The 27,576-nt window shown below is 33.9% G+C and overlaps 2 protein-coding genes across 2 annotated transcripts; one reads left to right on the forward strand and one right to left on the reverse strand.

Annotated features, from left to right (window-relative positions):
• The first annotated feature begins 3,573 nt into the window (after positions 1-3,573).
• Positions 3,574-27,450, forward strand: LOC111700958 (cleavage and polyadenylation specificity factor subunit 1). The gene is made up of 30 exons (XM_023472045.1): positions 3,574-3,653; positions 4,204-4,357; positions 4,670-4,786; positions 5,777-5,847; positions 6,194-6,343; positions 12,129-12,208; positions 12,543-12,639; positions 13,588-13,656; positions 14,295-14,366; positions 14,697-14,766; positions 14,943-15,023; positions 15,693-15,818; positions 16,369-16,508; positions 16,868-16,915; positions 17,448-17,495; positions 18,226-18,341; positions 19,072-19,329; positions 19,452-19,582; positions 20,795-21,011; positions 21,582-21,719; positions 22,253-22,323; positions 23,098-23,252; positions 24,040-24,157; positions 24,649-24,698; positions 24,775-24,908; positions 25,466-25,579; positions 25,814-25,890; positions 26,267-26,392; positions 26,843-26,944; positions 27,247-27,450. The coding sequence occupies exons 1-30, from the start codon at positions 3,597-3,599 to the stop codon at positions 27,438-27,440; spliced, it is 3,381 nt and encodes a 1,126-aa protein (XP_023327813.1). The 5' UTR covers positions 3,574-3,596; the 3' UTR covers positions 27,441-27,450.
• Positions 6,652-11,611, reverse strand: LOC111700960 (uncharacterized). Its single transcript, XM_023472049.1, has 13 exons — positions 11,430-11,611; positions 10,994-11,058; positions 10,250-10,336; positions 9,991-10,078; positions 9,816-9,882; positions 9,635-9,727; positions 9,302-9,532; positions 8,845-9,213; positions 8,240-8,401; positions 7,777-7,951; positions 7,385-7,500; positions 7,263-7,327; positions 6,652-6,819 (listed from the first exon to the last, which is right to left on the reverse strand). Exons 1-13 carry the CDS (start codon positions 11,516-11,518, stop codon positions 6,705-6,707), a joined length of 1,722 nt encoding a protein of 573 aa, XP_023327817.1. The 5' UTR covers positions 11,519-11,611; the 3' UTR covers positions 6,652-6,704.
• Positions 27,451-27,576: the final 126 nt, after the last annotated feature.

Consider the following 27,576-nt stretch of genomic DNA (forward strand, 5'->3'; position numbering starts at 1 on the left):
TTTTATCAATGACCTGGATCCGGATCCGAATCCGGATCCATTTTTTTGAAAACCGGATCCAGGATCCGGATCCGGATCAGCATCAAAATTAAATGGATCCTAAGCACTGGTTTTGATTTGAGTTGATTTGATTTGATCTGTTTAGGAGAAATCAATCCATGAAGGGTTCATACACAATGAGAATATTCCGTTGGTTAGAGTGGATCCAGAAAATAGGTATGTTTATTTTTTATTTTGAAGCCAGTTCGGTGAAGAGAACCTTAGTTCAAGAAATGTCTTGAATTATTTTGTAGATTTTCAAAGGGTTCGCGAATAGTGTGGAAGTTTTATTCAGTTAGCAATATTTTCATTTCTGTCCGATGCTTCTGTTAACAAAGAAATTGAGTCTTTGCCACAGGCAAAAACTATGATCTTCTCATCCCTATATCTTTGCAACCCAATGTCGCAGAGATTAGATAGGTCAAACTTATATGTCTGAAGGATCAAATAATCTAGGTCTAAAATATCACACTATCAGGTTGCAAATTTTTAAGGATTAGAAAATTTGAGTTTGTGACAAAGACTTAATTTTTTCTCCCTAATTGAACGAATCCTTTGAAACCGGGTTTTCACTGATTGAACCGGTTAATACAAGACCAACTGTCTGGGAGTTAGTGAGGTGTCATCCGCTTAAAAGAAACATCGGATAAAATATTTAGAATTTCTAACTTTTTTTGAAATCCCTCTTTGATCTTTTAAAAACAGCAACAAAAATAGTTGAACTTGATATAGATTCTTAGGAATCGCTTCTCTACTGTAGACAAGTAGTTCGACTAGTAAACATTCATCCCGAGTTCAACTACTTTTACTATTTATGAAATCCAACCTCTGTTTATTGATGTTGTTCAGGTGCGCTGCTATGCTGGCCTACGGGAGGAAGATTGTTATTCTTCCCTTTAAACGGGATATATCCAGTATAAAGACAGAGGGGGAGTCCTCGGAGGGAGATATATCTTTGGAGGGACTTAGGTTAGAGCTACCAGATATATTAATGTTTGATTTGTCGGTTTGTTTAATCCATATACCAGTCGAGACAAAATTTTTGTAAGATCTCACAAAATCATACAGAGGGTGGAAAATAATAATAATAATAATAGTAATACTTGCAGTCAATCCTTATCCTTGGGATAAGGGTTTAGCTCCCGTCCGTTTAAATACTAATGAGTACATGAGTCAGTTATGAGCCGGGTGTGAACTCATTAGTCACCGTTCACCTCAGCTATGAAGTAGGTTTTAAAACATAGACACCTGAGTTTTTTTCAGCTTCTTAAAGTAGACTTTGTCTAGACCTAGCATGTAGATTTAAATAAATTAATTTATCATAAGATGATAATATTTAAGCAGAAAAGCTCAAACCGTTTCGGGTTTTCTAAATATCTCTCGAAAACTTTTGAGTCAAACGCCTTTTTTCAGTCTAAACTATACAACAAAATTTAAATGGAATTTTCTCAAAAAGGGCTCGACACTCGACATGGATTTCTAAAAACCTACATGCTAGGTCTAGACAAAGTCTACTTTAAGAAGCTGAAAAACCTCAAGTGTCTCTGTTTTTAAAACCTACTATTTAGCTGAGGTGAACGGTGATTGTGTGAGTCAAGACTATGACGGTAAAGTAATGAGATCTGTAGTCCTTAGGAGGTGCAGACGCGTCATAATAGATAGATACACTGTACACTCAACAGAGGGGTTATGTCCTTTCATAATTAGAATTTAAAATTTGAGAACCTAACAAATTAACAAAATGTGCCCTGAAATCCTATTACAGTGATAACCAGAAAACTGTGGAATAGAAAGACCACTTTAAAACAATAATTAAGTGTATTTGATATTGTTTCAAAGCAAATAGTAACTAGCAACTTATCAAATCACTTCTAAAGTGAAATGAGTCAGTTTAAATGGCACAATTTCTTTTCTTATGTTTATTTGATTTGATTGTTCAGAGTCATAAATTGTGTTTAACAGTTGTTTTCTGGTTCTTACTTTAGATATTCAATTATAGCTTCTGCACTGCATGGTCTGAACGAGAATAAGAATAAAATTCTTTAAAAAATCTTATTATCTTTAATGTTTAGGATTGGTGGAGGAAGCAGTAAGGTTCTTCCGTCCTACACGATTGATTTAGAACAGGTAAAAAACACAAACAGTAACATTAGTTATTTCTAAGACGAACATCATAACATTATTACTTTATTACAACCGCGCCCCTTTTTTAATTTCTACTCCTTTGGAACTGAAACTCAGATCGGAGTTGACTTGGACTTGAAGATACTGTAAGTAAATATAAGTTAATCTCAAAGCATTTTCATTTCAGTTTTTTTTATATTTAATGTCATTTTATGATAGTTATATTTATCAACTTTACTGATCAAACCATCCAATCCCACTCCTTATATGTTCTAGGTTATCAAACTCCATAGTATTGAGAATATCTTGGATGTACGCACGGATACAACCAATCATTACTCTTTGATACTCAAGGTTATCCCAACCCATAGTTTAGAGAATATCCTGGATATACAGTTCCTGCACGGATACAACCAACCCTACTCTTATATATTCTAGGTTATATGGACACTGGACACTGGACACTGGACACTGGACACTGGACACTGGACACCTGGCACTGGACACTGGACCTTGACACTGTACACTGGACATTGGACACTGGACAAATAAATAAATTAATGAATTAATGTATATAAATCCCTAAAACGGAAGGATGTATACACACCTGAATGAATTAATGAATATGTATAAGGAAGAAAGGATGAATTAATGAGTATATTCCCCTGAAAGGATGAATGAAATAATTAATGTATACCCCAGGATGAATAAATGAATGAATAAATGAATGAATATATTCCCCTGTTAAGTCTGGTGGGAAAAGAAGCATGTGCATCTAGTCAATGTCTTTACTTCAGTCTAGTTTACATAATATCTATTTATCTATCTATCTATCCATTCTATATATTTATCTATCTATATATCTATTTATCCATTCTATATATTTATCTATCTATATATCTATTTATCCATTCTATATATTTATCACGAATTATTTTTGTTTTGTTTTACGATGTACACAAAGAGAACATGTTCACAATTAATTTAGAAGATGGGCGCGAAGCGCCCTCTAAGGCTAGTATAGATATATATATATATAATGTTCATATATAATTTAAAGCAGAGGATAGGATCTATTTGATTATTAATGCGGATCCGAATCCTGCCCTGAAAGGATGGATCCGGATCTTTGTCATGAACATTTCTTTAAGATTTACTGGTATTTTTAAACAAAAGAAGAATCTGCAAATAATTATTTTTCCTTTTTTCGCTTATTTTTATGCTAAACTCCATGAAACATTCAGAATTAAGGAAAATTTTGATAGTATCTTCTTTTTTTTAAAAACAGATTTTGAGAGCAATAATTTTTTTTACAGTTTTTGGCTAGTATTTTTGAGGATCCGAATCCAGGAAGCAATAATGTCCTGATCTTAAGCACTTGTTAAAAGTATAATTGTAAAATGTATCTTATGTGCTAGGCTGTACCTGTACCTATGCCTACTGGAGGAACTCTTGTGTTTGCGGTCAACAGTCTTTTCTATCTTAACCAGGTACTAAGTCACGATAGGTCTCTAAAAGGCTGGTTTGGTTTGTTTTGGTTTGATTATTTGATCTGATTTGATCTGATTTGATCTGATTTGACCTGATTTGATCTGATTTGATCTGGTTTGATTTGATTTGATCTGATTTGATCTGATTTGATCTGATTTGATCTGATTTGATCTGATTTGATCTGATTGGTCTGATTTGATCTGATTTGATCTGATTTGATATGATTTGAACTGATTTGATCTGATTTGATTTGATTGGTCTGATTTGATCTGATTTGATATGATTTGAACTGATTTGATCTGATTTGATCTGATTTGATCTGATTTGATCTGATTTGAATGACATTGAATATTTAAACTTATTTGATCAAGAGTTACCCACAAAGGATGAGACTTACAATATGTCTTATTTCTTAGTTTTTGTACAATGTCACGTGGTTTAAGATTCTATTCGATGATGAAGACTTAATTAACCAATGCAAAGAGTTTCAGAATATTTGGAAACACTGTTTCTAAGGGTAAAAGAGGTTTTATAGTTTTTATTGTTCAGGGTATACCCTGCTATGGAGTATCCTTGAATGCTACTGGAGACAAGGGGATCACAACAGATATACATATTCGTCCTCTAGAAGGAGTTAAACTAAGCCTAGACTGTGCTGTAGCAGAGTTCTTATCTACAGATCAACTTGTTATATCGTTGAAAGGTATGTGTTGTGTCTGGAGGGATTTTTTTAAATTTTGAAACCTCATGACAATTCAGATTTATTTTTATGGTAACTCACAACGGTACCATTGAAATCTTTATATGATCCAAAATGTGGACGATGGTGTCGTTTTTCTAGGTATTAAAGTATTTGATTCTGATTATTCCTATATGTTTTCCTTAAGTAGTATGTGCAAGTCACTTTCGTGGAGAAATTATAAAATTTCAGTTTTCAAAATTATAATACGGTGGTATTACATTTCAAACAAAAGATAAATATTTTAATTTTAATAAAAGCCTGAACATGTTAAAGGCGGAGAACTGTACGTGTTGACCCTACTGGTAGATGCTATGAGAGCTGTAAAAGGATTTCACCTGGACAAGGCTGCAGCTAGTGTACTCACCACTTGTCTTTCTCTCACGGGCAAAGGTAAAACCTCTAATTCAGTGCGTCCTATTAAATCAGTGCTTAGGATCCATTTGATTTGATGTGGATTCTGTTCATGAGCATTTTCTTTAAGATTTACTGATTTTTACAGAAAAACAATTTTCAATTTTTATTTTGCTTCGTTTTTTTTCTTATTTTTATGCTAAAACTTGATGAGTCTTTTAGAGATAAAGACATTTTGGATTATATTTCTTTTTCAATAGTTTAGATTTGGGGTTTGAGAGGAAATATATTTTTGCAGTTTTTGTTGATATGTTAGACCCTTGGATCTGGATACATGGATCCGCATATTTTTTAAGAAGGACTATTAAGTTAAATATTAATGTTTTTTTAAATTGTGTATTTGACAGTTTTTGGTGAAAAGTTTTCATTCAATTTTAAGAGTAAAGATGCTAAAACAATCAAGTTTTGTAATATTCTAAGTAAAATATGAAGTGCACAAATCCAGTTCTTCAATTGTAGCTACACATCCAATTAGGATCAAGCCTTTTTCCCAACAATCTATATAAAAAAGCTCTTCGCTCATATATATATATATAGTATATATATTTATATGCAAAGCATGAAACATCAAGTAAGATTCTGAATTATATTGAAATGTTTTAATTTAAAGCTGATTCTTTAAATATATGCATATATTTAAAGAATCCAACTGATGATTGGGTCAGACCCATGAAATAGTACATTTGAATTTCCGAGCCGGATCAACCATTCCGGTCCCAGTTTGTACTGTATCGTCCGGACATTGGTTAAATAAAGCAGGCACTCAATAGTACTAGCCGGTGCAACAAGGTTGACGCGGTCAGACTTCAGGTTGAATTTACTTTTACTAAAGAGTCAGAGGTGCGTGATCATGTTCTCATTCCAAGGATCCGAGAATTATGAAATAACCTTCATCGAGAAAAATCATTTTACTTACTATTCTAAAAAAAAATATAAAAATTGCGTTTTTTAATAAATAATATTGTCTAGGTTACTTGTTCCTGGGCAGTAGGCTTGGAAACTCTCTTCTACTCAAATATACAAGCAGAGATGCAGGCCAGGTATGAACACCCACATTAAAAAATATATATTTAGAGCTATCTAAAGAAACTAAATAAACGTTTTGTTACCGACCAAATGTACTGTAGAAATGCACCGTTATTCAAACTTCTAAGACTTAAATTCAACGTTATAGATCAGAGGTTGGTGGAAAAAAAGCTACTAATTCCTCCAATTGTTCGGAGGTTGGAGGGAAAAGAGGCCTTCGGAGGTTGAAGGGAGAACAAGCATCTAAAGAAAATATACTCAAATTCAATGTTTCGAGGTTTGAGGAAAATAAGGAGCCTCCAAGCAAATAAGTGTTTATTATTTAGCTAAAGAGAATAGGGTTAATTTTGCTATTTATAGATCGGAGGTCGGAGGGAAAAGGAACCTCCAAACAAGAAGAAAAGACTGGATACTACTGGAGACTGGTTAGATGCTGAGAATGAGGAACTAGAAGTCTACGGGTCTACTCCAGAAACTGTTCACCACAAAATATCTGCATTTACTTTTGAGGTATGAAACATTGAAGCATTGACCATAGATTTTGGATAATGGTATCTAGGGTTTACCCGATTAGATTAGAAATCATTTCAGATTGAGCAAAATTAAATTAAATATGTCAATGCCATCCATGACTAATTAATTTCACTGTAATTCGAACTTGAAATTTATTTGTTTTAGTTCTTGACAAATACGTTTTTTTTGACAGAATTGCTATGAGAACTAAGTCTTGTTTTGGTAGTTTCTGATTTTTTTCTTTTTCTTCTTCAAGTTTGAGTTAAACTCTACATGGGTTAAAATCTCTGTAGTAAAAGGTGGAATTAAGATAAATGTATATTTTATTATCACTTTATGTAAACCTTCCATTATATCATCAGTAGTAGTCATCTGGGATGTAAATGGAATATCTTGTAAATCTCAGTCCAAAGAGAAGATCAAATGATTGGAACTCTTCTGCCTCTGCTTTTAGTGTTCTCAGATCATCAGAACTAATTGCAAATTAATTATTGATTCTTTTAATCTTGACTCACTTACAGGTCTCTTTTTTTAAATATTTTCATATATTCGACATCAAATTATTTCTCTATCTGATGTTTAAAATTACAAAAGTTCTAAAAAAATTAACTACCAATTCACAGAAATATTATGAAGTATTATCAATCAGGGGGGGGGGGGGGGTTGAAAAATTGTCATGGGGAGTATTTTAAAGGTAATATAGGATTCTGTTCACACATTTAAGGATAATATTCAAACGAAACCTACTTGATGGGTCTTACATAGCTATATATAAAATATAAAATATTAATCTCTGATTGCATATGATTTACCGCAAATTTTGATTTTGACTTTAATTGGACTAATTTAATTTCTGAGGAAAGATTATATATTAAATTCATATTTTTTCCCAATTATTAAAATGATGAATTATTACCTGGAGAAGTTCAGCATGGGAAGAACAACCCCATCTTGAAGTCGGAAATGTGGCACTGCTAGTCCCTGATATTTAGTACAATTTACTAGTTAATAATAGGACATTTTGTTGTTATGACTTACCGGACAGTTTGAAATCCTAAATACATTTACTGTCTTGTATTGTATGTGCTTAAAGATGAAGTTCTTGTGTTCTTGAAATTCATCTACTGTTGCTATTCTCCATTTATACCCAAGACCTAGAGTAATAACATCAGAGTCCGAATTCAAAGGATTTGAACCGCGTCTAGACGCGATTCATAGATTGTTGGTTCAGCTGAAAATTTTAATAATTGTTTTGAGATTTGAGCTTGCGCTCAACTGGAACCTGTTATTGGTGGTTCAGCAACACGGTTCAAATTCTTTAAATTTGGCCTCACTTAACTTTTTGACTAATAATGATGTGATCTCCACAGTCCACATACCCAAGTCCAAAAAAAGCATCTGTCAATGTTAGAATACAAATTATTTGCTACCTCCATTCTCCTGTTCCATGTATGCTTTCAATTTATCATCCCATTTCCTCTGAACTATTATCAGAGGAGGTGTTCCTCTCTTGACAAGGATAAGGGACAACAGGAGCAGTAGTAGGCCCAGGAAAGTGGAAATTGTTAATCCAACAGATAAAAGCGAGTTTGGTGCCTCATCTTCCTAATACATCAATCCTATTACATTTAGCTGTTATGTATTTTAATATGTATGTCACACTTTTAAGGCGTCAGCCTTAGTGCATTGCCACTTGTAATAGAGAATGTTGATGACACTGCCATCTAATTTGCCATTTCTAACCCAACAGCTCAATTCTTTACTCATAATTTCTTCGAAAGGATTTAAGAAAATCATTTGGACTTAAAGTTTTGTGAACTTTGAGAAATATGTTATAAGTTTAAGTCTCAAGTTAAATTTTAGCATAGTTAGCAGAATATTAGTAATGTTCACCTCACAAATCCTACTGAGGGTATCATTTATTGATGTAGTATTTAAACAGCTAAATATGGGTAGACCTTCAGAGTGGTCATGCACAGCTGCTCCAAGAAGAACTGGCACTGAGGACATGTTGATCAGCATCCATATCACAGAATTTAGTAAAATAAATTTACCCTGAGTTAAGATATACATTAATTATCAAAGTTTTGACAGGCAGTTCAAATTTAAGTGCTATCCATAAAAAGGAGATAAATGCCAAAATCACATCAGCACTCCTCTCTTACAACCTAATCTATGCAGTAATAGAAAAATATGGTAGTTTTTCGATAATCAACAAAAGTAATGTTGTTGGGCATTTAAAAAAATATATTTTTGGATATATGGGATAAGCCAACCAATGGCCGAATTTAAAGAATTTGAGCGGCGGTTTAAATTTAAGCCGCGGTTTAAATATGGTTGGTTCCACTTAAAATTGTATCAAATGTTTCAAGATTTAAGCCGGCGCTTAATTTAAACCGGGTTTTGGCGGATTTTAACCGCGGCTCAAATTCTTTAAATTCCATCTCAAATCATGTGACTGTATGAATGTTTAGTTTTGGATTACAGTTTGTACTTACCTTTACTATGAAGTTTGGTGTTGATTTAACTTGATACGGAGCTGGCTGTGAAATTGAGAGGAAAGCTGACAAAACGGAATCCATTATTTTTAGCTTAAGTAGGCGCCATCCAATCAGAATCTGTAGAACGATTATTACTGATATTGGTACCAGGGTGTAGGTATGGATGTATGTAACCATTAGGGCTATGGGGGTTATTCTTGAAAGGATAAAAAGTATCACCATGGGTATATGTTGTAATATTTCGTGGAAGCTTGGACAGTAAAGAAGAGTTGGAAGACCTTGCTGTTTTAATGTAACTCTTTGATCTAAATCACCAACTTTTGGGAGTCTGTGAGTTGTTCCAGGTTGAGTAGCACCATATTCGACCTAGAAAAAGATCAACATTTAAGATTTATCAATTTAGACTTTGAATCCTCCAAACCCTTTAATCACTTGATTTTAATTTGTAAGTTACCTTTGCTGTGGACTTTATTACTTGCAAAAGTCTGTCGTTAAAAGACTCCTTCTTCCCCGACTCTTTGATGGGTTTGAACCAAATTATTGGTTCAGTTTCCCTGGCTGTGATTTTGAACGCAGCTCCACTTGACATAAGTGACATGAATGCCAGCACTAGAAATCCTATCTGCAGGTTAACTGTAAGGGTACTTTCTGAGATTCTAGCCCAGCTGGCAAAAAGAAGAGCACTCTATAAATCAAGATGATTAAAATACTCTTTGTCAAAGTGTTTTTTATAAAGCCAGACTGGAATATTTTGTCAAACTTAAGTTTTTTTAATCAAATTAAGTTCCTGGGTGATAATGTAGATTGGCATAGCACCAAGATTGTATCTCCAGAGATTGAAGAGAAGGCCCTCAAGCTGTGGTTGGTAGTTTTTTGAAGACTGGGGTAAAAAATGGTTAAAAATGTTGTGTTATGAAACAATCAGTTCACAATCCTATTTCTGTTGGTTATATTTTTTTAAAAAATACCTGTTTTGAGTACTGGCAGTACATGGCAAAAGTGTAGAAGGGTAGGAACAGGATTATTGAGATTGTTCTGGAAATAATGATGAAATTTAGAATTTGAATGAATTTCGAACAGTTTAAAAAAAACCTGTATTTTTTGATAATTTACGTTTTATTTTTATGATTATTTCTTAAAAACCTGACAGCTGTTTTGAAATTAGGTTTATAAGGATCCAACCAAAGATCCATCCCAGCGAAGATCAAACCAAACCCTAGCCATAAACCTCCTAGAACAGATGATATTTAAATAATGCACTTAATCTTAAAGTATTTTTGATAATCATATTTTTTTTTAATATTATAAGGGGGTTCTTTGGGAGAGGTTTGGGGAACAAGACACATTTAAAAAAATCACCGGTTTGGTAATTTGGGTGGGGAAATGAACGAACATGTGTTACCTGTTGTCCATATTTCTTCTCGTTGCCCCTCTATACAGTAGGCAATAAATACTGCTGTGTAAACCACATGTGTACTTACATATAATCCTTAAAAAAATATTTTCTCTTACAGTGGTGACCAGAAAACAGTGGCATGATTGTCGTCTTTTTTATTTAAATTTCACTAATCCGCCAACTCTTTCATGAAAATACACAAACAGAAAAAATACTGGAATATTCTGCAGTCGAGAACAGACCTCACTGAAGATTGGTCCATGACAATTGGTCCATGAAACATTTTGTATGAGGATGTTTATCTGTTTTTTTGATTGAAAAAATAAATTGATTACTTTAGGCTTGAATAAATATTCGATATTACGATCCAAATCTCTGATTTAAAGAAACCGCAAATAATACAATCATATCTGTTTCTTAAAAACTACTTTTTTACCTTTTTTTACATAGAAGAAATTAAGGTCAACTCTGTATTCATCATTGCTTAGTTTTTGGATTTTATGGAATTTAAACCCTTAATTTTCCATTTTCCATTTGTATTTGCTCCATTGCATCCCTTTTAAGTATTACAACCTTCATTCAAAGCTTATTTTCCCACAATGCGAAAATGAGTGGGGGTGCTCCCCCCCCCCCCGCTTTCTAAGCCTTCCCATTTATTTCAACATTAGTTTTTAGTTTTTTTAATAACAAAACAAATCTTTTCTACTTTTTTTTCTACCCTCATTCTCCCTCCCTTATTTCTAATGTTACCAAAGTGTGGAGCTGTGTTTAAGGGGTCATTGAAGCATAGAAGACGCGTAGATTTTATGCACATTCTAAAATTATTTATCTTTTTAGTAACACATTGATGAAAAAGAAGGGGGTTGCAGGATGCTTATTTGATAATTAAACACTAATTAAATTTTTTTCAAGAAAATCAGAATTTGTGGCAAGCTTGTATAGAATATAAAATCTTGAACCATAAAAGTATTTCAAAAGATTGGAAACATGCATGGCTTTACGTTCAATATTTTCAAATTCAAATTGATCAAACCGAATTTATTTTGACACTTGTATACGTTTTCAATCATTATCAAGTTTTTTTTAGACCACTACAAATATAATTGGTTATTAATAAATATAAAGAATTGCGCCTAAAAATTGAAAATTCTTTTATGACTGCTGTGCGTGTTTGATAATATAAAACCTGTGTAGTGTAGTGTGTATATCCGAGGGGCACTGGTGCGTCACCAGATCTAACCGAAACTGAATTGAATTCGACCAAACCAAAGACATAGTTTAATCGCATTTTATCATTTAAATTATTTAAAATTCGTTTGCACAGGGGTTCTTATTGATATAGTTGGTTTAAAGATTTGGGATAGTTGATTTAATGGAAACATACACTTTTTATCAATAATTAGAATTTTAGACTAATTAACCAGAGGCCGAATTCAAAGAATTTAAGCCGCGGCTTAAATTTGAGACGCGTCTCATATATAGTTGGTTCCACTTAAAATCGTATTCAATGTTTCAAGATTTAAGCCGGCGCTCAGTTGAAACCGGTTGTTGGTGGATTTGAGACACGGTTCAAATTCATTAAATTCGGACTCAGAGCAATTTATGACTTGTTTTTATTTTTAATTGCTGAGTTAAGATCAAAGAGCGCTTTTTTGTCATCATCCCATCAAGGAGAAAACTTGAAATACGACTCAGAACTTAAAATTTGATAAACCTATGGGTTGGATTAAGTCTTCAGTTTAAATTCTCTTTTCTTTTTACAGCTAATCCTAAAGTATAAGCCAGAATAAATTTGTTATTGGCGGCGTCTCTTAAGTCACATCGTTTAAATGAATCCCTGAAGACGATATTTGAAAGTCGTCTTCCATTTGCTATTTATATCTAGGTGTGTGACAGTCTGCTGAATATTGGACCCTGTGGATATGTTAGTATGGGGGAACCCGCCTTCCTTTCAGAGGAGTTTAGGTAGTTCTTCATTCTAGTCATATACAGGACAACCTTGTCTTCGCCATTGGGATGAGCCCCCCCCCCCCCGTGCCAGTCATGCTGAGTGCCCCTGGACAAATTCGTGTATATGCCCATGCAACCCCCCCCCCACATTTATTTTCTACATTTAAAATTGTAAAAAAAATAATTTAATGTTTTACATCGTGCTTATTTCACATTTGACAATGAAGGTATCGTTTACTCTCAGATCATTGAATTTAAATTTCCATTGATTCTAATTTGTCTAATGGAATGTCTAATGCTCATTATTGTCAAAAACAAAAATTACTTTTTCATGATTAATATATTTTAGCACAAATAGTCCTGATCCTGATATTGAGTTGGTTACGACAGCAGGGATCGGAAAAAACGGAGCTCTCTGCGTCCTACAGAGATCAATTCGTCCTCAGGTTAGTGTATATCTTGATCTAAGCGTTCTAAAGAGATCAATCTCAGGTTAGTGTATATCTTGATCTAAGCGTTCTACAGAGATCAATCTCAGGTTAGTGTATATCTTGATCTTTGCTTCCTACAGAGATCAATTCGTCCTCAGGTTAGTGTATAACTTGATCTAAGCGTTCTACAGAGATCAATTCGTCCTTAGGTTAATTTATATCTTGATCTTAGCGTCCTTCAGATATCAATCCGTCCTCAGGTTAGTGTATATCTTGATCTTTGTGTCCTTCAGATATCAATCCATCCTCAGGTTAGTATTATATAGAGATCAATTCGTCCTTAGGTTAGTGTTGATATTTGCGTAATATTGAGATCAATCCCTCGTAAGGTTAGTAATTATCTTGATCTTTGTGTCCTACAGAGATCAATCCATCCTCAGGTTAGTATTATCTTGATCTTTACGTCCTATAGAGATCAATTCGTCCTTAGGTTAGTGTTGATCTTTGCGTCATATAGAGATTAATCCCTCTCAAGGTTAGTGATTATCTTGATATTTGTGTCCTACAGAGATCAATCTGTCTTCAGGTTTGTGTTTATCTTGATCTTTGCGTCTTATAAAGATCAATTCGTCCTCAGGTTATTGTTTATCTTGATCTTTGCGTTCCACAGAAGTCAATCCATCTCAGTTCAGTGTTAACTGATAACCTTAATCTTTGTGTTCTACAGATATCTATCAGTATCTAGCTCAGCTGGTATACACAAATCAATTTTCTGTGAGGATAGTTACCAGCAGTGAGAACTCTTCTATCGGGATTTCGAACTGGCGGGCTGCGTCAGTTGTATCTCCCTTCTATTCAATACTCCTTGGCTCACTACAATCTCAGATAAAACTAGCCAACCTGTCTTTTTATCAAAATGTGTTATTCAGAAAAAATGTTATTGTTTATTTATTTGATGAATAGGTTGTGACTACATTTGAACTTCCTGGATGTGTAGATATGTGGACAGTATTCGGACCTAACGCTGCTCAGGTTATTATCTTTTTTCTTTTTCAGTGCAATTTTTAATTTGACTTGGTAACACTTCATATTCTTCTTTTTTATTTTAAAAGGACGGTGCTGCAGAATATTCTATATTTTATCAATGTTACAGGGTGGTGCAGTAGAATATTTTATAAATTATTAATTTTACAGGGTGGTGCAGTAGAATATAATATATTTATCAGTATTACAGGGTGGTGCAGTAGAATATTCTATATTTTATCAGTATTACAGGGTGGTGCAGTAGAAAATAATATATTTTATTAATGTTACTGGGTGGTGCTGCAGAATATTCTATATTTTATCAATGTTACAGGGTGGTGCAGTAGAATATTTTATAAATTATTAATTTTAGAGGGTGGTGCAGTAGAATATAATATATTTATCAGTATTACAGGGTGGTGCACTAGAATATGATATATTTTATCAGTATTACAGGGTGGTGCAGTAGAATATAATATATTTTATCATTATTACAGGGTGATGCAGTAGAATAAAATATATTTTATCATTCGGAATTTTTTTTTTTTTAATCGAAAAATATTTGAAATTATAAAAAAAAATTCAAACTCCGATTTAAAATAATTCCAAGGGCAACGCTGGGCACTTATCAATCATTGATATTTCAGGGTGGTGCAGCAGAACATTCGTACCTAATCTTATCAAGGAAAGATTCCTCGATGGTTCTACAAACAGGACAGGTAATATCAAGCAATCTGTACATCCATTCAATCTATCATGTTGATCCATCTTTTCTGTCATTTCCACTAATTCTGTCATTTCCTTCCATCTTTTCATCCATTTATTCTGTTATTTCCATTTTTAACTTTATACTTCCATTTTAGAAGTACATAGATGTAAATATATAATGAATAACGAGTATATTAAAGGAGAGGAAGATGAGAAGGTCTTCTCTGGGTCCAGAAACCGACGCTACTCTTTTTGCCGATTTTATAATCATCTCTCGGGGATTTCATCATTCACCATCCTATTTCTTCCATCTTTGATCTGTAATTGTTCATGTATTTCAGGAGATTAATGAGCTGGATACATCTGGATTTAGAACCACAGAGCCTACTGTATTTGCTGGAAATATCGGAGGAAATTAAACTTAATAAAAAGAGACGCTCAACATTTGTACTTTTTCTTTATCATTTGTATACATTAAGTTGTGAACTAATATTTTTCCGTAAAGTAATAGCTTCTTCCCCCCCCCCCCTCATTCACCAGATTACCGTCAAACTCTTTTACTTTTATAAAGTTTATTTTTCTGGCAGGAAACGGATATATTCTCCAGGTTGTACCTAATGCTGTTCTTCTGCTCAAAGACTGCGATCTTGTTCAGACCCTAGACATAGGTGGGATTCATGATTTAATGTTGGTTGTATCTTTACTTGTTATTGGTCGGATCTTTGTTGGGTTATGGTTTATTCATGGTTAGTTCTTGGTTAGCTCTTGGTTGGATCTTGGTTAGATCTTGGTTGGATCTTGGTTAGCTCTTGGTTGGATCTTGGTTGGATCTTGGTTGGATCTTTGTTGGATCTTGGTTAGATCTTGGTTAGATCTTGGTTGGATATTGGTTGGATCATTGTTGTATCTTGGTTGGATCTTGGTTGGATCTTGGTTGGATCTTGGTTGGATCTTGGTTGGATCTTGGTTGGATCTTGGTTGGATCTTTGTTGGATTCTGGTTGGATCTGGGTTGAATCTTGGTTGGATCTGGGTTGGATCTGGGTTGGATCTGGATGGATCTGGGTTGGATCTGGGTTGGATCTGGGTTGGATCTGGGTTGGATCTGGGTTGGATCTGGATGGATCTGGGTTGATTCTGGGTTGGATCTGGGTTAAATCTGGGAATGATCTTGGGTTGATTTTAGATATGTCTTGGATCTTTGTTTATTCTTAGTTAGCTATTGGTTGGCTTTTGATTTAGATGAAATATACTGGAATAGATTTTGCTTTTATCAATGTTGTATTTAACCTTCAATTTGAATTGGTTTAATTTTGGTCAAGTTCTGTTATATTCTAGATCTGGGTGGACCTATACGCTCTGTAAGCTGTGCTGACCCGCATCTCTCTCTGGTATCGGAGTCCGGTCAAGCTGCAGTACTCACTCTCAAGGAGGGAACTCTTAGTATTGTCAAAACTAAAATAGGTATGATGATAGATAATGATAATGATGATAATGATGATAATGATGATAATGATGATAATGATGATAATAATAATAATACTGATAGTAATGATAATAATAATAATAATAATGATAACAATGATAATAATGATAATAATTATAATAATGATGATAATAATGATAATAATGATAATAAGGATAATAAGGATAATAAAGATAATAAGGATAATAAGGATAATAAGGATAATAATGATGAAAATGATGATAATGATAAAAAATGATAATAATGATAATAATGATGATAATGATAACAATGATAATAACGATAATAAGGATAATAATGATAATAATGATGACTATGATGACTATGATGATAATGATGATAATTGTAATTATGATAATAATGAAAATAATGAGATTGAATAGTGGATAGTAGGACCATATAAAAGCCTGATTTGATTTTAATGATATTAAGGATACTTAACTATTAAAAATGATAAAAGTAATTATAATGATGATGATGATGATAAAAATGATAATGATAATGATGATAATAATAATGATACTTTAGGTGAGCTGCCAGGTAGAATGAAGAGTCCCCTGGTGGCGGTCAGCTTATACCGGGATAAATCTGGATTACTAACTACAGAAACTAAACTTAGCAACAAGGAGAAGCAAACCAGGAATACGGAAAATAAAAAACAACCAAAGGTTTGTATTTTCTATTAATATTTTTGGGGGGAAAGTATGAACAGAAAAACGTCTATTGTTTTGATAGACCGTTCTAAATGACAGATGGCTCTGTCATTATGAAGTATAAATATGCGCGGTTAACTAAGTCCTCCTTCCTTTCGACTAGCATCGGTAACTATCCCAAACATTTAAATATTTAAACCTAGTAAAGATGGTTTTAACGACTTACAATATCAACATTTGAGGCAAATCAATTAATGGTTTCATGAGTTATTATGACATCGGACATCCAATCAATCAAACCGTACTGACAGAGATTACTACTTTATATATATATAAACTGATAATATAAAATGATAACAATATTGTCTGTCTAGGATCTAGATGAGGAGGATGAGCTATTGTATGGTAGTGGCGAAGCTCAGGTTAATAAATTATCTGAATTTTATGATTAAATTAATTAAACTTTATTTCCTGAAGTTCGACAAATTGTCTATTTTTATCAAAAATAGTTCTTACGATCCATTTAGTTTTGATGTGGAGCCTGAATTCGTCCTGAAAATGGATCCGGATCCAGCTCATGAATATTTTGCATTTTTTTATTTTTTGAATAAATTTCCAAAATTGTCTTTTTTAGTTTCCCTTATTTTGTTTATGTTTTACACTTGAAAAATGTACGGCCACAGAATTTCAAGAAATGTTCATTGTAAAGGTTCATAACGGTCCCTTAAAAGCTTTGTCTGATCAAATATGAATTAGATAAGAATGTTTATACTTTTTAAACAGGTTATTTTCAGGTTTCTCTGGAAAAGCATTTACGCATTACTAATGAACCATCAGGATTTAACACTTAAAGCTAGAAAACGCAACATCTTATTATTGATCAGATAAAGAATTTAAGGTGGAAGGGTCACTTGAAATTTCTGTTGCAATCCCTTTAAATAGTATGTATTCAAGGTTGGGATGTTCAGTGAGGGAGGAATAGATGATAATGATGAGAACCAGGTAGGTTTTCAGCTGCACATCACAATTTTCTTTTGCGCATTTCTAAACGGAATATTTTAAATATGGGATATTTTAGACGAAAAATAAACGGTTATTGGAAGCCAATTTCATTCATCTACATGCTTACCCACAAATAAAGAGGTTTCAGAGACGACTATACAGAATTTATACTGTCTGTTTTCTTATATTTGTGATTGCCTGCAACTTTAAGCTTTTTTGTTTCTTTGGCAAATCATTAGATAAGCCATTAAAATACTTCATTCAAAGCAGAAGACTTTTTTACTTTAACCTTAGAGTTGTCATAGTTTTAGGTCGTCTTTTCAGTCACATTCTTTATGGGTAACCCTTTATGATAATTGATTTTTCCTCACTATCTTATTTACACGTGTCGGAGACACCCGTTTTTTCATTTCGTTTATTCATCGTTCGTGAACGACCCATTTCGTTATTTTTCAACCCTTTCTTCGGCAGTAGAATCGTTCGTTCAGTAAAAAATACAGTTTTAAAAAAATCGATCATTCAGTAAAAACTATCGGTCTTAAAAAGTTTCCCAAAAAAATTGTTCGTTTAGGATAAAGAACGATATATTTTATCCTCGTATCGACATATTTATCTCTCGGTTCTTTGTATTCTTTATAAATGTGTTTATCTATCTTTCTAACCTGTTATATATTATCAAATATATCTATTAAGAGCCTGATTATTGTTATCTATTTACCTATTTTACAAGGATAACGATGAAGGTTGGAGAAAGCACCTTGAGCCTGTTAAGATAACCTACTGGTGTGTCGGGGTTAGACAAAATGGAAACTTTGAGCTTTACAGTGTTCCAGACTTCACTCTCAGGTAAACCTATTTTTACAAACAAATTCTGTGATTGAATGAACAAAAAATGTTATGTTTAAATAACTTGAAAGTAAACATAGTAACCCAACTTTTTTTTTAGTTTTTTACAACTCAGCCTAGCATTCCACTGAAAGCCAATTCTAAGGTTGAGAATGATAAATCTTAGTTTCTGTCATCTTGGCCATTGTTCTTTTGTCTGTAAACAAGGGCGTATACAGAAATAAATGTAGGGGGGGGGCAAGATTTGCGCGAAGCGCAAAATTTTTTTTTGCCCCCCTCTAGGAGCTCCTAGGGGGGGGGCAAAATTCGAACTGTAAATTCATAACACTTGGCTTCTTGGATATCGGGCATAAGTATAAGATACTTAAAAGGCACACATACAGTCCAAATAATTACCTTCTAAGCATTGTTTCTAAAAAATCGACATTTTATTATACTTTTATAGGTATATTTAACCCCCCCCTTTACAAGTCTAGGGGGGGCACTGCCCCCCATGCCCCCCCCCTGTATACGCCCTTGTCTGTAAATATCGTTTATCATTGGTAAAACGAAGGTTTGCAGTAGTTCTAGCTCGGTAGCACTATTTTTTTTCTATTTTAATCTTAACGATACTTCTCATGATCGATCATAAAGAGACAATTCTCACGACTGAGATAATTAATGGTATTAAAGCATTCCTTTCTATTTGGTGAACAATCCCTTAAAAGATTTTATTTTTAATATTTTACAGATTTGTCTCGTTAAACTTCCCTCACACTCCCAATGTACTCGTGGACAATATGAGCACACGCGCTTCAACTCAATCAGACGCTACGCGCGGCTTGGAGAATCTACCAGAGGTCACAGAGATCCGTCTGGTCGGTCTCGGGATTCGAGGACGGAGGCCGTTATTATTAGCGAGGTTAAGGGATCAGGAGGTTGTAATTTACGAGTTGTATGAGTACCAGAGTCCCAGTCTTTCACCAGATCAGCTTAAAATCAGATTCAGGTAATACCAGATAAGGGTTAGAGGACACCAGAAATCTGCTAGGTTTTATGATATCAGCTAAGGTTTTGAGGACACCAAATAAGATTTAAGAGCAGTAAACATTTAAAAGGGTTTATTAACAGGAAATTGTCCCATGGATTAGTGCTGCGCGACCGGAAGTCAAGGAAAGGCCGTGAGGAAAAACAGCTGATGCACCGGCACTCACTTCGCTACTTCAGGGATATTGCCGGATATGAGGGAGTCTTTATATCAGGTGAGAATACAATATTTTCTTTAAAAATGTGAAAATTGAATTTTGTTGTCTGAATTTTAGGAATGTCTTTTATTATTATTATTATTATTCTTATTATTATCATAATTATCTACTAATGTTGTTATAAATAGATTAAATAAAATCCACCACGCCGCCGTCACTCCTGGATTAGAATATAATAGGCATTGTTATTAAATTCAATATTTTAACCTTTCTAAGCGTTTTGTAAATTATGCTTTTATCTGAGGCGCGGAGAAGTAAAAAATCGTGATTTTACCGATGAAGCCTGACACCCCCCACCCCCTTGAAATTTCAAAAAGGTAAACCCCCCCTCTCTTGGACAAATCCCTGTATACGCCCCTGGATTAATACGACTTGTGCATCATTCTGAAAGGGACAGACCGGCTATGTAAGGTAGTTAAACTGAGTATGCAGTGTTGTGGACAAATTCTGAAGGATTCATTTGAGCTATGTAAATTTTTCCACGATGTATAATTACTGAGTTTTAGTGCATAGTCGACGTTCAAAATCATGAATTTGGGTGGGGTACGTTTTCAGATTTTTTTTTATTATTATTAAATAACGACAACGAAAATTAAAGTAAAAATTCTTTAGTAAACTAATTAGATGGCTAGGAACATATTTCTCAAAATAAATTTGTCAATAAAATCAATGTTAGAATCAATTATTTCGTTTTAATCATTATATTGAATTTCTTATTTTCTATGAATTTATTCATAGATTTCTACAAATCTTCAAATGTCGTCTTCTCAATAATATAATTCCAGAAAATCTACAGAAAATATTTGTGAATAATGAGAGACTAGTATAATGAGAAAACAGAAACTAATAATTGAACAAGATTACATATTTTCGATGATAAGATTACTTTTTATTTTCTCAACCTGTTCCTAAACCACTTATTAGTTTACTGTAGGATATTGTTTACATTTTTTGTCGTCGTTATTTTGTAATTTAAGAAACCAATTCTGAAAACATATCCAACCAAAAGTACGATTTTGAACGTCAACTTTCCTCTCAAACTCAGGATTTACAGATCTTTAAGAAGTTTTATATGTGTCAAATGAATCCGAAAAAAATTTTCCACAACACTGCATACTCAGTTCAAACTACCTTACATAGCCGGTCTGTCCCTTTAAGAGGTTGACTCTAAATCCTCCGGATGAGGTTTGATCTATTTGTCCTCCCTAGGTCCGTACCCACACTGGTTGTTCCTGACTAGTCGAGGAGAGCTCCGACTCCATCCAATGTCTATAGATGGATCCATCTCTACCTTTGCTCCCTTCCACAACGTGAACTGTCCCCAGGGGTTCCTCTACTTCAACAGGATCTCGGAGCTGAGAATCTGTGTTCTACCTGGTCATCTCTCATATGATGCACCTTGGCCGGTCAGGAAGGTCCCTCTAAGGTATCCCCGTGCAGTTTAAGGTCTTTTTTCAGACATTATATGAGATTATATATAAAATGTCGTCTTTTAAAACTATTAATAGGGAAATTCTGCAGATATTTTGTTTTTAAATTTAATATTTATATTAAGCTCTTTAAACTGTTCCCCCATATTTCATGTCTAGCTTTTTATTTTTAAAATTTCTGAGATTTAGATATAATAGTACACTATGGTTTATAGGGATACCCATGGTCAAGTTCTTTACTGAGACAACAGTGCAACATAAAACTTTGGTGTACATAACTTTTAACCAATCTTAAGCAAAACAAAGTAAGTTATAGACCTCAATAACTAACTGAAAATAGGTTAATTAATGTATCGTTTTATTTTGTATGCGTGAGCTTGTGCTTACACCCCTTAATCAAAATAAATTATTAGAGTTAAAATGATATAATAGTATAAAAGCAATTGACCAATTATCAAGACGACATTTTATAAATTCTTTCTTTGTCTTCGTAATTCTGGGTTAAGCTGTTGTTAAACATTACATTTAAAATATTTTTTTTATTTTTAATTGATTCTCTTGTCTAGATGTTCCCCTCACCAGGTGGCGTTTCATATAGAGTCCAAAACTTTCGCCGTGATCACGAGTGTGGCGGAGCCGAGTAATAAGGTCTGGAAGTTTAACGGGGATGACAAGGAGCTCAATATTGAAGATAGAAGTGATAGGTAAAATATAAGGGAAAAGAAAATCTTAAAGGAATTGAGTTCTTCCCACAAATCCAGATTTGCTCATCCCTATATCTTTGCAACCCAAGGTCGTAGATAAATATTCATAGCTATGAATTCTGTAAAATCATATGAACTAAATGTGAAAAATCAAAGGTTTACACCATCAGGTTACCAAGATATGGTGCTTTAAAAATTTGAGTTTGTGGCAAAAGCTTAATTCCTTGATTAAACATAATGAATGAATTAAATAAAAAAGTTTTTGTTCTGTTTTGTTTTGAAAAAGTCTTTGGATAATAGAGACTTTTTTATCTGTAACTGGCCAAGTTCATAAAAATATAATTTCATTTATAAATCGTAAAAAAATATACATATTTTTAGTTAAAGTATTTAGAGTTCAGTATAAATGCTTAATGGGTTCTTCAAATCTTTTGTCACTTAATATTTACTGTAAATTCTCAATAAACCAGAGCAGAGTATTTCTAGTTTTTCCAATTTTATTTATTTGATTTGATTTATATTCATCTATTTAGGTTTCTTTATCCTCTGCTAGAGAAGTTTTCTCTACAGCTGTTCTCTCCAGTATCCTGGGAATCTATTCCAGGTAATGCCAACAAAATAATCCAGAATTTAAATGTCGTCTTTATTTCAAATTAATGACGTATCAAGAAAATTTATACCTTAACGAAAATGTAGAAAAGTAGTTTGACTCAAAATTACGCCATGCTAATGAGGAGCAAAAATTACCACCACGAAGATGATGGGACAAAATGGACACAATAATAATCGTTGTTATTTTCTAGTGGATTTGCTGTACTTGATTTATTCTCTCACGAATTCTTAATATTACAATACTCAATATTAATAGTATGATAGAAGTAATGTTTTCATGATATTGGATCGGGGGGGATTTTAAAAAGCTTTTAACAAAACTTACAAGATTTCAAGGTTTGCATTAAACTTGCAATTTTTGTCCTAAAAAAATTGAAATCTTTCTAAAAATGATCGTTTTTGCTCATTTTTTTCGGTCAGGGTTAATAAGAAAAGCACATGTTTCGAATAAACAATTTCTTTTCTTACACTATATGCCAAATTTGGACCCTTGAAGAAAATACAGGCGCGAAATCGATTAAAACACGAATCAACGGAATGTACATCACTAGATACAAGTGCAGTGCAGATTCAAATTGGGAAATAAAATGCTTTAAGAAATATATCAAACTAGGCATCTTCTATTTCAATTGTGAACAAAAACAAAACAACAAGTTTACGGATTTTATAAAAAAAAAATTGTAGATTTTCACTATTTAATGAAAATCGATTTTTGTCCCGAGGCAAATTGTCAAAATTTTGATCATCTACAAGGTATATATTTAAGGAACTAAGCTGCAGCTGGAGGACTGGGAGTATGTGACCTGCATGAAGCATCTCTACCTAAGCAGCGAGGGAATGCACAGCGGTCAACGTGGTTTCCTTGTCCTAGGGACAAACTTCAACTACGGAGAGGACATTACGAGCAGAGGACATATTAAGGTATTCCGATTTTATATTTTTGTCCAGTCGTTATAAATGTAATTTGTAAACTCAGAGGCCGAATTTAAAGAATTTGAGCCGCGGCTTAAATTTGAAACGCTTATTAAATATGGTTGGTTTAACTTAAAATTGTATTCAATGTTTCAAAATTAAGCCGGCACTCAATTGAAACCGGTTTTTGGTGGATTTGAGACGCAGCTCAAATTCATTATATTCGGACTCTGATAAACTAAGTTATTCTGAACTCGAGAAGAGAAAATTGGGATTCGATGGGATGGCCTCGTTAGTTTTAGTGATTCTAAATTCATTTTCAATTCCTTGGATCAAATTTAATGAATTTGAGCTAGATTGCTAAACTAGCTTCCGCTGATTAAAATACTTAACTGTTATAGTGCTGATATGAAGTTTACATCTAATGAAATCGGCAAATTCTGAATCACTGATTCAAGATACGTGGTTGAACCGTCTCTAGACCTAGCTCAAATATCCGGTGATTGGTTGAACAATTTTAATGCATTAGAAACAAGAAAGATCTTGCGGATTCCGCTGACAATGTCGCAATTTGCCGGTCTTCCAGGGAGAAAAAGTAATTAAATGCTAATCATTTTCTAAGGATTCAGCCCTGTATCTGAAAGCTTTTGAAAGGGGGGCACACAGGGTAAAGAGTGGGAGGGGCAAAGCCCCCTCTTACACAGCCGGGGGGGGGGGGAAGGGGTACCCCTTCCTGTTACGGCCCTGTAAGGATCCCTTTAATTCAACTGGATTGAATAATATTGTCCTGGTCTAGATCTACGATGTTATCGAAGTAGTTCCTGAACCTGGTCAACCCCTCACCAAACATAAGATCAAGACAGTTTACGACAAGGAACAGAAGGGACCTGTCACTGCAATATCTGCTGTATCAGGTAGAATTGGTCTTCATAGAGTCAAAAATAAACATGTGTCTATAAAATCGAATTTTGTTGGGAGACACATTTTGTAATTTTGATCATCTATAAACCTTCCCTAAGGACATGTGAAGTCTCACAGAAAAGTTTGGCCCGATCAGTTCAGCCGTTTTGGCGTTAATGGATACAAAGAGACAAACAAACAAACAAACAGCATCCAGACAAGCAAAGTATATATGTATATAGATTTGTATTGTTTGATGCATATAGCTTATAATTAGTTGTGTGCTTGAAGCCTGGAACCTATAATTAAACTCGATTGAATCAACAAACTGGTTTCAGTCTGAACCCCCAATGTACAGCGAAGAGACTCTGAACTGGAGCCGAAAGCAATATAACACATATTTTTTTTTGCTTTGTATTATAAACTGTGGTACCTCCTTCACAAGCTAAACGATCTGAACAATCCCTTTAGAAATTAGTTTTATAATTGTTATTGTTTGATTTAGGTTTTCTAGTGAGTACTGTGGGGCAGAAGATCTATATTTGGCAGTTTAAGGTAGAAAACAAAACAAAACTAAAAATAAAAAATTTAATTTTCCTTTTTGTTTGGAAAACAATACAAAATTGTTCAGGATAAGGAACTGCACGGAATTGCTTTCATTGATTCCAATGTTTACATTCATCAAATCCATGCTCTCAAGAACTTCCTGCTGGTTGGAGATGTTTACAAATCTATTAACGTACTGCAGTACCAACAGGATTACAGGTAGATAAAATGTAAAAAATTATACTGTACCATGTGGGATCAGGCGTGTCCGATTAATAACAGGACCGTATTTACCCTCTGTGTCTAATCCAGGATGAATGATTTATCCTTATTTTTCTATTTTAACTTGATTTTTTTTCAATCGTGGTTTCTCCACCCATAACTAAGCTTTCGGTGCGCTCTGCAGTAATTTGCAGTACACTGACCAAAGATTAAGTAGCGGTTAATGGACAGTGTCTCCATTAAAGTCACTGGCGGATTTATGCTGCTTGGACAAAGAAGAAAATGGTCCGAATTCAAGACTTTTTAAGAGTAAAACACGAATAACGATATTTACCTTTATGTTATTCAAATTGGGTGCTATTGTGAATCAGACATGCCATGTCACTTTCTTTATGTAGGGTCACTTGAAATTTCATCTGTACATCTTTTTTTATTTTGAAAAATGACAGCATTAATTGCATTATTTTTTGGGGGGAGGGGGGAAGGATGCCCGGTATATGTTAGTTAACCATAAAAGAATTTCTGAAGCTTCTTTTGAATAATATTAATATCAGGACTGTGTCAGTTATATCCCGGGACACATCTCCCCTGGAAGTTTACGCGGCCGAGTTTATCATAGACAACGGACACCTCGGCTTCCTGGCAACAGACTCAGAGCGTAATCTCAGGTAACTTAAAGAACGATATGTTTAACGCAGAAATTATTATAAATGTGAATTCGCTTTTCACTTTAAAATCTAGTGTGATAATTAGTATAAACTTATCCAAGAGCTTTCAGCTTTCCAGTCCGCATTGTCTATGGACAGTGGACTCATAACGATGGCCGGAAGCGGTTTCGAATACTTTTTCAATGACTTTAATAATAATTAAATGTAAGTATGTGTAAAGAAATGCATTTTTAGTATGTTTGTGTATTCTCCTGAATCTAAGGAATCTCTGGGTGGATTACGACTCATCAGGAAGGCAGATATTCATCTAGGTAATATATTTGGGATTATTATTAGTATTAGTATTATTATTTNTATTATTATGTGATAAATTAATCCCTCCGTAATGGCAATACAATGCCTGCAAAAGAACGATACTGTAGAAATCTTTAACTCTAATTTTTCATATTCCCTTTTTCTTTGCATCCTGATGATATAAAACTATTTGATGTCATAGAATTATTTTAAAACTCGTCTAAGGCATCAGGTCAAGGTCAGTTACTTTGTATTTTTGTCATGTTTGACTGTTTTGGAAAGGCTTGGTTACAATTATTTTAAACATCTAATCTAAAATCAAAACCATTCATTGTATTATTAATTTATAATTTTTGATTTAATTGTATGTCCTAAACTTTTATACATTTTTAGGTCAGCATGTAAACTGTATGTGGCGTGTGCGCGCCAAGTTGACCGATCCTTCCACCAGTCAGCGCGTCCTCGCTATGAATGAGAAGAAGCATGTCACGTGGTACGCCACGCTGGACGGAGCTCTGGGTAAACATTTTTTGTTCAACTGAACATAAACATCTGTCTTGAACAGAGGCGTACAGAGGGGGAGCTATGGGGGGATCAGCAATTGCATTCCCCCCCCCCCCCCGGACAAATTCATGTGTACTTGTCTGGTCTTAAAAGATAGAGAAAAACAAGTGCTGGACATGTTTATAGATTAAAAATCATTAAGTTTATTTTATCGCTTAAAATACAAATTATCTTATTTAAATAAACACTTTTTTCTTTGCTAAGATCACAACTTTATTTCTTCCCTTGATTATTTTTTATTTATTTATATCTGCAGTTTGTCTGCATTTACGATATATCCTGCCTATAAGTAAGAAGGTGTATTGACGTCTTCTTATGTTGAATAATGTAATGTTTAGGATATATCCTGCCTATAAGTAAGAAGATGTATAAACGTCTTCTTATGCTAAATAATGTTATGTTTAGGATATATCCTACCTATAAGTGAGAAGGTGTACAGACGTCTTCTTATGCTGAATAATGTTTTGAGCACAAACCTACCTCAGACTGCAGGACTTAATCCAAAAGGTAAAACTTATTTATTTATATTTAGAAACCATCTATTTGAAAATGAGAATGCTCTTGTTACAATGTAAATCCGATCAATAATGTGGATTGGAAGATATTATTGTTTTTCTAGTTTGATAAATCTGAATTTATTTTTCTTCAAATGCCTCATGACCAGATTTTGAAAAGCCCAGAAGTTCTTCACTTTTTTACCCCATTTATTGTTTTTGACTGAGTTATCATTAATTCCCATGTTTTATATAATCTAATATTTTATTTTTAACTTTTGTTGATTAATCTGTTTTCTAAAAAAACTTTTTTAGCGTTCCGAACAATTCGAACCAACAAGAAGGATCTAAGAAATCCCTGCCGCGGGATCGTTGATGGCGATCTTGTCTTTCGGTTCTCCGATCTTCCGGCCTCGGAGAAGGCGGAGTTTGCTCGAAAGATCGGCACAACCTCGGCAGAAATCATGGACGATTTGGCCGAGCTGGATCGGAATGCAGCTCATTATTAGTCACCTTATTGTAAAATCGTCCACCTGCAACTGGAAAATTAGTTAAATTTTATTTTCCAGCCGCCACCCCCCCCCCCCGCTCCACAAACCCCTCCCCTCCTCCATATTATTATCTTGAACAAAAACCTTATGAAAT

This window comes from Eurytemora carolleeae, unplaced genomic scaffold (genome assembly GCF_000591075.1).
Source record: "Eurytemora carolleeae unplaced genomic scaffold, Eaff_2.0 scaffold292, whole genome shotgun sequence".
Lineage (NCBI taxonomy): Eukaryota > Metazoa > Arthropoda > Copepoda > Calanoida > Temoridae > Eurytemora > Eurytemora carolleeae.